At 33.5% G+C, this 12,129-nt stretch overlaps 1 protein-coding gene across 1 annotated transcript in view; it reads right to left on the bottom strand.

Annotated features, from left to right (window-relative positions):
* LOC109087264 (kinesin-like protein KIF21A) overlaps positions 1-12,129 on the bottom strand; it is a 40,500-nt gene that overhangs the window by 15,828 nt on the left and 12,543 nt on the right. Inside the window, 10 exon segments of the mRNA XM_042745985.1 lie at positions 239-523; positions 615-678; positions 1,889-2,078; positions 2,275-2,470; positions 2,573-2,688; positions 3,043-3,210; positions 3,742-3,873; positions 4,675-4,824; positions 5,209-5,391; positions 8,877-9,099. Of these exon segments, the coding sequence (XP_042601919.1) occupies positions 239-523; positions 615-678; positions 1,889-2,078; positions 2,275-2,470; positions 2,573-2,688; positions 3,043-3,210; positions 3,742-3,873; positions 4,675-4,824; positions 5,209-5,391; positions 8,877-9,099 (1,707 nt within the window).

Below are 12,129 nucleotides of genomic sequence, written 5' to 3'. Positions count from 1 at the left end.
TTTTTTACTTACTGATATAACCAAGTTGACAAATGCATGAGGGTGAAAAGGTCAGGGAAGTAGAACTTGTGACAAAGATGGACAGTCACACATGCATGCATTTGCTTTACAGCATTTTTCAAATGTTTCCTATTGGAAGCAACTCATCACAATAAGGATGCCTGTGAGCAAGCATAGAAACTGTATACCACATATTTGAGGCATACAGCAGAGCAGGCCAGAACAATCCCTGACACACCCTCCTTTGTCCAGGGATAAAAAGGAAATCTGAGTTTCTTGTTCCTCAGCTGCATAGTTATAAGCATCAATGTCAGTAGCTTACCTCTTCTTTTTCTTCTTCTCCTTTTTCTTCAGTTTCTCCAGGTCTTTCTTTGCGATTTCAATGATTTCTGTAGCGTCTTTTTCGGGTGCAAGGTGGCCGGGGGTAATGGAGGTCGGACCGTAAAATGAGGAGCGGGTGGAGGTGCGGGACAGGTTCTTCCGCAGGTTTTCATTTATAGCCTCACTCTCCAGTAGCTTAGCCCTAAAGACCACATAACACGCACAAACATTACACATATAGAGAAGTTATAAGAACTTCTGAGATATGGGTGTATGATGTTTGCATGCATTACCTGAGCTCCTCAATCTCTTTGATGTAATTCTCGATCATGTTTCCGATCTCTTCATTCCCTTCACCTGCAAAAAGTCAAAGAAAAATTGGTTGGGCATGTAAAAACAGAGCAAAATAAAGCAATAAACCCCAAGAAGCCGTGGTTTACTAAAGGTTAACTCTGTGGTTTACTCCACTTTGCGTGCCTAACAACGCCCCTTAGCTGTTATAAATTCACTGTAAACCATGGCTTATATCACAGTGCTTATTGCTTTTATAAAACGGTTATTCCATATACGCAGTACGGTTTCACAAAATAAAAAAAAGCAAATGAAGTGTAATGATCTGAATAAAAACAGTTTTCTTCCATCAAATAATGTAGTTCCTCAGAACCGATTGTGGTTGCAACAAACAACACGCAAATGTAAACAAAGGTGTATGTTTGTAGAGTAATTTACAACAGCTTCGAACGTGGCTCAGCCAATCAGAATCAAGGACCGGAACTATCCGTTTTATAAATGTATTGTAGAGTCGAAGGAAATTATTCCTCTTCTGTCTAGGAGATCTTAATCTATCTAGATGCGTGACAATTAATCCATTTAGGTGCTTCACGATTTTGTAAAAGACCAGTAAAAGAAACTGCTTAACCTTCATTAAAAGAAGTTGTTTATCAACTTCAGGAGGTCAAACAAAATTATACATGAATATTAATGAGTTGTATTTTCTGAGTATCCGATCCTTACTAAAACATCTTGCAATCATTTCCAAAACAAAACAATACAAAACAAAACAAAACAAAACAAGAACAAAAACAAAACAAAACAACACAACAAAAAAAAAAAAACACAAAACAAAACAAAGCAAAACAAACAAAACAAAAACAAAACAAACACAAAACAAAACAAAACAAAACAAAACAAAACAAAACAAAACAAAACCAAAAAACAAGAACAGAACAGAACAGAACAGAATAGAACAGAACAAAAAAACAGAACAAAACAAAACAAAACACATATTGGGCAACAGGGTTGCTATATGCTGAATTACAGTTATTGATACACTTATATTTCCCATCAATAAAAATATAATTATTTTTGATATTTTTTTTTTTTTATTTTTTTTATTTTTTATTTATTTATTTAATTCATTCAACGGTTGGTATATTATCAATTCAAAAGTTTAATTTAAAAATATAGCATTATTGTTTCATTTTAACTTTTCTTGCCTTTGTTTAAGTATTATTATTACTTTATATCTAAAATATCTGATATTTCCTGTATATGTCATTGTTTGCACCTGCTCTGGCGAGGGTCTGGTTGACCTGGTCACTGAGTAGCTGGGTGAGTCTGGCTCTCTGGGCATCAATGGTTTCCTGCATTGCCTTCACCCGTACACGCAGGTTATTGTTTTCTGTCTGCAGCATGGAATTCTCATGCACCATGTCATTGATGCTTTCTAGTCCATCCTCGCCAACCATACGCTTGCCCTGTTTCAAAAATAGATATATAAAAATTTAACTTATTATATATTATATTATATTTGTTAGTATAGTAACTTAACTAAAATGTAAATAATATAAGAATATAATAACTTTACTTATTTGTTCATAAACATTTTAGAGGCATTACGATGAAAATCAAATTCTGACACAAACTTGAAATAAATATGGACGCTGCACAAACCGTCTTGTACTCCATGAGCTCCATTTGCAGCCGGGCAATCTCTGTTCTCAGAGCGCTGATCTGTTGACTGGCCCGGTCCTGGTTCACCATCACTTTGTTCTTGATGTTGCGAGCACGGTTTGCATATTTTAGTGTGTTTAGGGTCTCCATGAAGTCTCTATCTGATGGACTGATGCAGGCAATCATCACTGTCTGACTGTGGGTCACAAGAGAGGGGCAAAGCTTAAAACACTGCATTTATACATGGAATATCTCCTAATAAAATGTCTAAAAGTGGAAATAATGTACAGATGCTCACCTGTTTCCTCCTAGGGAATCTTGAAGCAGGCGAGTGAGTTTGGAGTCACGGTAAGGCACATGTGTGGAGCGTTTGCTCCTGTCACCCAAAGCGCTGATCACATTGCCAAGAGCTAACTTTATCACCACAAAACAAAGACACAATTATTAGCTATCAAATCTAATACAGACCAAATATACAGTAAAAGTCTCACATTAAAAGAATTGTTCACTCAAAAATCAATATTATGTCTTTGTTTACTCCTGTAAACATGCTTGAATTTATAAAAAAGTTTATAATATTACTGATTATTCATTATTTAACTATTATTTAACTTTATGTTGTAGAAAATTTTGTGTTTGTAGTAAAACTGGACATAACTTCAAACAGTGATTTTATTATACAGAAACGATGTTAACACGCATAATGTTATACTGTGAGTATTTTAGTGTTTATGAATTGCCCTTTTTCACTTCCACTTCCTTTCTTACCAGTCCGCAGTTGATAGAGATGCCCTCTTTGGCTCGGTCCCCTGTGGCCCCTGTTCTCTTCAGCCGCTCAGAGCCGGCTAAATCCACAAAGTGAAACTTAGCTGTTAGCGTCTCAAACTCGTTCATTTCTGAGGAGCCATTCACCAGTCTGTTATCGGTCTCTGTGTCCTGGAAGAAAACATAAAATTAAAAAAATCGAATGAAGTAGAGCTTAGTAGTATAGTATATTATAGCTCAGTCTAATTAAATTCTCCAATAAAATAAACACTTATCATGGGGCCTGAAGGTTGATATCAATGAAATATGAAAAGAAATATTCCAAAACAGATTTCAGCATGTTTCTATAATTCTGTAGAGGCACTTTTATCATTTCCACAGTCTCAGAAAAAAAGGTACAAAAGTTGTCACTGGGGCAGTACCTTTTCAAAAGGCACACCTTTGTACCTAAAGAGTCCATAATGGTACCTTAAAGGTACATATTAGTACCTAAAAGGTACAAAAGTGTACCTTTTGAAAAGGTACCACCCTAGTGACATTTTTTGTAACTTTTTTTTTTACTGAGAGTGCAAGGTGGTTTATTCAGATCTAGGTTGATGAGCAAATAGCATTACAAACACTCTTTCACAGCTGTGTGACAGTGTGAGCTGAGTGAAAGTTTTCCAGCTGTAGGAGATTTGATAGCTAGGTGGCGCCACCTACATTGTCTGAGGCACAGACGCGAACTTGGCACAGGTGGATGGTGAAGATGGCATGTGAGCGTGAGCTCTGGACATTCATCTGAGTGCTGGCGGTGGTGCGGGACAGAGCGCCCAATCTGAGACACTGCATCATCTGAAAGAGACAGAGTGGAGAATTCTGGAAATATGGCACTGAGGTAATTCAGCAGCTGCTGAGCATGACTGACAGTGAAGATTATGATGGATGGACAGTTACATTAAACATTAAAATAACTGATCAACTTTTATTTGATTTTGATTTTTATAAAACAAACTGACTAACTATTACACAGGTAAAATACTATGTTTTTGTTTACTATGTTTACAAAATACAATGCTTTTATTTACTGATCAATTTTTTTTTTTTTTTTATTTTTATAATTAACTTAAAAAATTAAAAAATAAAAATGATAAAAATTATTAGGATTTATTGATACAGTTTTTTTAAAATTTAAGTTGAATGTATATTTTTAATAAAATATATATTTAAGATATATTAAAAATGTATCTTTTGTGATCTGTTTTTTTTTAATAAAGAAATCTGGGAAACTTAACACAACTGACTTATTATTTTTTATTTTTTTTTTTTTTATATTTATTGTTGTTTTATATATTATTATTATAAATTTATTTTAATATACATTCTTGTTATATAAAATGGACTGATAATAATACAATAAAATATACATATTTTATATAAATAACTCAACTAACAAACTATCTAAAAATAAAGATAATAAACATAAAATACAAAAATAAACATCTTTTATATAAAACAACTAAAGAAATAAAATGTATATATATATATATATATATATATATTAATTATGGGGGGAAACTACAAAAAAAAAAACATACATTTTAGCAAATGCAGAAAGGCTTAGGATATGTCCTCAAATCCTGGTATAAAACCAACCTCTGCTTCTGAGCTAACAGTTCGTGTTGTGACTCCCACTGTGTAAATCCCTCCATTGGCATCTTCATGGATCTTAATGTTGGATCTGTGCTTGCGGGCCTCCACATCTTGAGTGGAATCAAACAGGTCCAGCACCTCCTCATTGTACAACTATGAAACAAAACACTGCACCTTAGCCAGCTGAAAATAGTGGTTAAGTAATTAATTAGTCGAGCCCAGACATGTATGCTAACATCTCCAACATCTGCCAAAGTTACGAAAGGTGTGTTATACTGTACATGTGGCAAGCTGTCAACACCACCCTTTGCATGCCAGCACAACGGCAGCGCTGTTACACTTATCAGAGGATACATTTCAACTTCAGTGCTGAAATAACGTGCTGAAATAAACTTCAGTGAGAGATAACTCAACATCGTCACTTCCGTTAAGACTGGAAATAACACCTCTATCAGTCGAAAAATCGCTAAAGGTAGTTTTTTGAGCTCAGATAACACCAGACTACGAGTGAAACTGACAGATGAGGTTGTTATTTACCTCTAAGAACTGGACGTTGACCTTAAACTCAGGTACGGGTCGCCCTTGTTCTGTGGCAGCCTGTCTGCGCTCCTCGATGCCCCTAAAGAGGTGACTGACCGCCCGTGGAATAATTCCCAACTCCTCATCAGTGATGTTAACGTCAAAACCCGTGCCCATGGTGTAGGTCTTTCCCGAACCAGTCTGGAAAGATTCAGGAGGATGTGAGGTAAACAAGACCACTCAAACAGAGGATATTATTATGATGCGTTTCAAAGTTCCTCATTGTACATTAAAGTACAATTAAAGTTATTGTATTTATTTTTTATGTTTAATTTACATTTGAAAGTGTAAGTGTACGGGCTACAGTTAAATTTTGTTTTTTAAATTCGAAAATAAATTCAACTTGTCCTAGTTGCTAGTTTGAAAAACAAACGAGACAAACATTTACAGTATAAGTAATTTTAATTTGTCCCTCAAAGATGAAAAACATGTACTGTAATACAGTACAATAGAAGTGAATAGGGCAACGCTTGTATTTTTATAATTATTATTTGTTGTTGTTGTTGTTGTTTTTTACTTTTTTTATACACACAGTTTACATAAATTGAATAAAACGTATATAGTATTATGATAATAATGATTGTTGTAATTTTAGTGATAGTAATAATATTGTTGATAATAATAATAATATTATTAATTTTTTTTATTTTTAAAATAAAAGAAATAATAAATAAATACATTTAAAAAATAACATACTTTTTTCTTCAGACGCACACACACACACACACACATACATACATATATATAATATATATATATATATATATATATATATATATATATAGATATATATATATATATATATATAGTATATATAGTCATATACATATATACTATATAAGTCAAAACATATTTAGGGCTAAAAAAAAAAACTCAGGCTCCATAATCTTGGAAAAAAAAAAAACGGCCTGTGCTGTTGCTTGTGAATGAGAGACACTTTTTATTCTTTAGCTGAGGCTAGAAAGGGGGAGTGACAGCCCAGACAAAAGAAGTTTGGAGGCTCTGTCGCCATAGACACACAGAGGAATGACACACGGGGCCTGTGCACACATCACCCGCTGACAGGAAGACAAGACCCCCGAAAAACAGGGGGAGAATTAACAAAGCCAGAAAAGCCTGTTGAAGAGTAGGGACTCTCATGAGGGATTTTTATTTTATTTTATTTTTTTAGCATTATTCAAATAAAGAACTTAAGATGCAATACACTAACTCTGTTATGGGGAAAAACAATACATTGAGCCTGAGGGAACTAGACCCTTTTAGTAATCTATTAGTGTTAAAAAAAAAGCAGCATTTTTGTCAGAACATGTCCATTGTTCATGTCCTGACATTAGTTTCATGTTTGTCTTGCTTGATGTGTAGCATGCTCCACAATTGTTGATAACTACTTTGCCTTTGTAAAAACAGTTACCAGGTTTTTGCTGATATAACAGTGATACAGAACAACAACAATAATAGGTTAAAATGTATACATTTATATATTTAGTACTTAAAATACCATCATAATAAAGCAGTTACTAGTTATCCCCCCAAAAAAAAGTAATTAGCAACACAACTTTTACAAATTTTGCAGCCTTAATACAATCGGCAGAAGTAAAAAGATAAGTGCAGGCTATAAAGGAACTAAACCACAGCTGCATGACTTCAGCATCACCACTATTAAGCTTCCGACATTTTCCCTGAAACAAGCTACTAACAAAAAGCACCTAACTACACTGATTTGAGGGTGCATGCTTTTAAATTAATAACTAACAAAGAGTTCAATTTATTTAATCTGGCACAAAAACAATGAAGATCTCAATAGAGAGCTGCAGGGATGAGGTCATGTTGCAGGCTAAAACCTGGAAACAGTCAATGGATTTTTGAATAAGTTTTTGGTTAAATGCCTGACTTAAAGGGATACTCCACCCCAAAATAAAAATTTTGTCATTAATCACTTACCATGTTGTTCCAAACCCGTAAAAGCTGCATTTGTCTTCGGAACGAAATTTAAGATATTTTGGATGAAAACCGGGAGGCCTGTGACTGTCCCATAGACTGCCAAGTAAATAACAGTGTCAAGGTCCATAAAAAGGTATGAAAGTCGTCATCAGTATACTCCATCTGCCATCAGACATGCAATCTGGGTTATATGAAGCGACGGGAACACTTTTTGTAAGTGAAGAAAACAAAATTAACGACTTTATTCAATAATTCCTTTGTGCTCTTCTGTATCATCCGCGCCACAAGGATGCGCTGTTTTATTTCAAATCAAAGCTAAATACATGTAGAAACACCGCATTCTTGTGGCACGGATGACACAGAAGAGCATACACAGCATACGGTGATATGGAGAGACACAGAGGAGACTGTTGATGTCATTATTTTTGTTTTCTTCGCTTACAAAAAGTGTTCCCGTCGCTTCATATAACCCAGATTGCACTTCTGATGGCAGATGGAGTATTCTGACGACGACTTTCATACCTTTTATGGACCTTGACACTCTTTTTTACTTGGCAGTCTATGGGACAGTCTCAAGCCTCCTGGTTTTCATCCAAAATATCTTAAATTGTGTTCCGAAGCTTTTACGAAGCTTTTACGGGTCTGAAATGACATGGGGGTAAGTGATTAATGACAAAATTTTCATTTTGGGGTGGAGTATCCCTTTAAGTTCTGTGGATAACACAAGCACAAGATATTTTCAATGATATATTCTTAAACATAAAATACTTTCTTGTAAGGCTTTTACTAGAAAAATGGTCTTAATATGGTGATTACTAACAAGTGGCTAAATGGTACTACAGAGGTTGTCAGGGACATTAAACGTTATCATGCCAAACAGGAAAATGCATCTACTTACTAGTCCACTTTTACAGCACGCTCTTGCAAACTTTATTGGAAAAACATTTAAATAAACACTAAAAAAGTTGTTAAAAGGTGGGGACATTGAAGATTTGCCACAATGGTGTAGTAGTTTATAGCTATGGATTTACTTCTGGTGATTGTATTTAGGATTCATAAAATTTGTGTTCACTTGTGCAGATGATCACGTTGAATAAGAATCATCAAAGACCAACTTTTGTTGGTCACAGACCTTATTTTCTGCAGTAATCCTAAAGCCAATAGAAAAATCTTGGGCTTTTGTTGAAAGAATGAAGCTAACTTCTGGGTTGGCCTACAAAAATACTTAATCGCAGTATTAGACTTGAACCGAAGTTTAAGCTAAATAAAACAACTAACTAAACTATAAAACACTATAATTTATATAACTGAGTTGAAAACACTGTGAAATCTGCAGGATTTAATAAAAAAAAATTTAAATAAACAAAACATGCAAACGCCCCTAAACCACCAGTGTGGTATTAGCAGACTGTATGAAAACTTGAGCTTGATGAATGATTGTACAAATTCATACAAATTAGCCAAATACAAAATACATAGTTACAAACTGCCATGAGAGTGTGCTGAAAACTGTGCTCGTAACATTTAATCTAATGATAAAACCAATAATACTAATGAAATTCTTGCCTGAAATGGAAAACTTCTGGACCAGAAAGTTAAAAACGGGGCTAAAAACCCAAACATTTTCAGTGTGGATTGAATTACTTCATTTCATCACTGGGTTTCTTGTCATTTTACAGTCTTACCTGTCCATAAGCGAAGATAGTGGCATTATATCCTTCAAAACAGCCTTCGATGAGTTTCTCAGTGCAGTTGCTGTAGATAGTGTCCTGCTGCGAGTCCATGTCTAAAACATAATCAAACGTGAAGGCCTTGTCTTTTCCCAAAACAACCAGGGGCTCCCCAGGGGTCACAAACGTGCAGATGTGACATCCCTCTATCTTTTCCTTTGCCAACTGTGGACGAACCCTGGAAAAAAGAGACAAATTGTTTATCTGAATAAATGTTTTTATCTTGAAACAACAGTGTTAGATAAAAAAAAAAATCTATTTTTTCTTTTCATCTTGCCTCTTTATTACCAAGGAAACACTTTAAGTGCCACCTGCTGGCAGAGAATGAATCTGCGTCTCATTCAGCTCGTCTGCTGTTTCTGTTTCAAGGTGATATTTTTATGTATAGTTTCACAAAACTGAAGTCAAACCGTTCTGTTTTTCCTTCAAATTTCAAAAGTATACAATCTAATATAGATTAAAAACTGCTCATGTTGCATGTATGCAGCATTTTTGTTTAGATCATGATTAAAATGCAGTGGTTGCCTCTATTTTTAAATGTAAAGAGCACAGACAAAGCCTTATTTTGTTTATATGAAGAGATTTCTTTTATTTTTGTTATTTATTTATTTAATTTGAGGCTTGTTTTAAAAATTCAATTTAGTTTTGTTATTTACATTTACATTATATTTACATTTTGTGATTTAGCAGATGCTTTTATCCTAAGCGACTTACAAATGATGACAATAGAAACAATCAAAACCAACAAAAAAGCAATAATATGCAAGTGCTATATTAGTATACCATTATAGTGTTATATTTAAATTTTACAAGAAACGTGCAGCATTTTGTCCAAGCAATAATAAAAGGACACATTTAATTTGTAATTTGTCTTAAATCTCATTTTTGTGAATTGAATTGTGAAATCAAAATCATGAATCGAATTGAATCGTGAGTTGAGTGAATCGTTACATCCCTATACATAATGGTTTGTATAACGAATATATATATAAAAAAGTAAAAAAAATAAAAAAAAAACTTGGGATTTGTGCCTCTAATGGTTAAAAAAAATAAAATAAATACTGTAATACTGTACTGTATTTGTGGAAAGTGACAAAAACGCTCCAGTCCTGAGTTTGTTCATGAACAGACGCGTTCTGTTAGAGGAGAGCAAGAGAGGAAGCTCTGGCAACATGATAGGTAAACAGTCACACCCTGGGATTCATTTACTCACGTTTTCTGTTTTCATTATTTAAACCTTTCCTTCAAAACAACCTGCTGCTCTGCCTTTTACTTTATTAGCCCTTATTCCATTGGTTTTTAAAGTGGATTTATCATGGAAAACCAACTGCAACAGAGGTAATTTATGCAATGCAATGAATAAAGCAATGCAAATGGTCAGAAAGAAGGTAAAACTAAAATGTCTTAAACTATATTACATCATTTTTGGGGCAAGAAACACTGACTAACATAGGTGCACTTAAATATGAATGCAATTCTATTTTTAAATTATGTTATTATTAGTTATTATTTACAATAAATGTAATTTAAAATGTAACAATAACAATAAAATTTTCTAGACATCTAGACATCAACTAAGTGTTAAAGAAAAGGTTTTTCTTTCTTTTTTTACTGTATGGCAAACTAAAGGCAAATCATTTGCTACAGTCCATCAATATGCATAAACAATCAATCATAGTTACATTAGCGTATGGTATAAACAGTAATTTGAGCTCTATACAAAGTCCACTTAGGTGTTCATGTTTAAAGAATGTCTAAGACTATTTCCTACTGTATACACTATTTCAATAAAAGTGAATACTGAATTTAGTTAAATACTGAAGTAAAGTACTAAAACATTTGTATGCAGATTTCATGTACAATTCTGAGCGTACGTACAGTTACTGAATCCCAATAATTTTAATTCAGTTCTTAACCTCTATTCAGAACTTGATTTTCCAGCTGCAAGCTTCTTTTCTCTCTTTCAGTTGTGAGGTCACTTTTAAGACAATAATGCTAGTCAGACACTCTCATGCATGTCTCGTGCATGTCTTTTCCAGTGACATCTCCAATGTCACCAAAACTTCTAAAATATTGAAAACAGGCATTCAAGGGTTAACTTTGTTCCTCGGTTTTAGAGCTACTCATGTGGGAATACATAAACACACAACTCAAAAATAAGCCGTATTGACAACATCTGTCTATAATTCTTTAAAGTCTTGAAGATATATAAATTGGTCTTGCAAAGCCAAATGCACTCCAAGAACCCCTTAACCACAAATGATGTCAATGTGAGACCATACTACGCCTCTGCATGTGTAATTATACATACCGTAAAAGATATTGTGAGACATTTATGAGACTGAAATACATTTGCCATTTCAACAGCTTCCACAAAACACTCTAGTGAGTCATCTGACAGATTTGAGAATTAGGTTCAAATGAACACCCAGTGTTTATCCAAAACAGGATTGTTTGTTTAAGGATTCTATCTGGACAGATGCAAGGAAGACAGTTTTACCAGGATTGAGTAACCAATGCTCACTGCACCTTGCATCTAAGATTCACATGATATTATATAATATTATATATATATATATAATATAGAATGCACATTATAATATATTTTGCTGTGGTATTTTAAAGCGAACAAATAATGATATAATGAATAAATAATTTTTTTTGTGTATTTTACTATATTTTTATATACTGTTTAATATACAATTTTTTTGCATACTGTATAGTTAAGGCAAATTAAATGTATGTTGCCTCTAATTGAAAAGTCTGTGAAGTCACTAAACACAAGAATTGTATTCCATTTCTGATTTTACTTTATTTATGCAAGTTATACATTGCTACTGGTATGTCTTTAATAAGGGTGAGTGAATTATTAATTGAACCAATTTGTTAAAAAAAAAAAAAAAAAAAAAAAAAAACTGACTCATCCAGCAAAGAAACAAGTGACTTTCTTTATAAGCGAGTCACTGAATTAGTCACTCAAACAATTTGTTAAAAAAAATGAAAATGCTGATTCTTTCCAGAATAAACATTACTATGTGTTGTTCTGAGGCATGCAAAGTTTTATTGAGAAGATAACTGGCAAACTGAGTCTAAACTGCTTATTAATCTGCCATAAAAGAGCATAATCACACAGTACTAAATCTGTTTTTCTCAATAAATATCTGCTGAAACCTGAAATTATGATTTGGTCCAAGTAATAAGAATTATA

Source organism: Cyprinus carpio, chromosome A4 (assembly GCF_018340385.1).
Source record: "Cyprinus carpio isolate SPL01 chromosome A4, ASM1834038v1, whole genome shotgun sequence".
Classification (NCBI taxonomy): domain Eukaryota; kingdom Metazoa; phylum Chordata; class Actinopteri; order Cypriniformes; family Cyprinidae; genus Cyprinus; species Cyprinus carpio.
The sequence above is the reverse complement of the archived record's forward strand: the minus strand, read 5'-3'. Positions and strand labels throughout refer to the sequence as shown.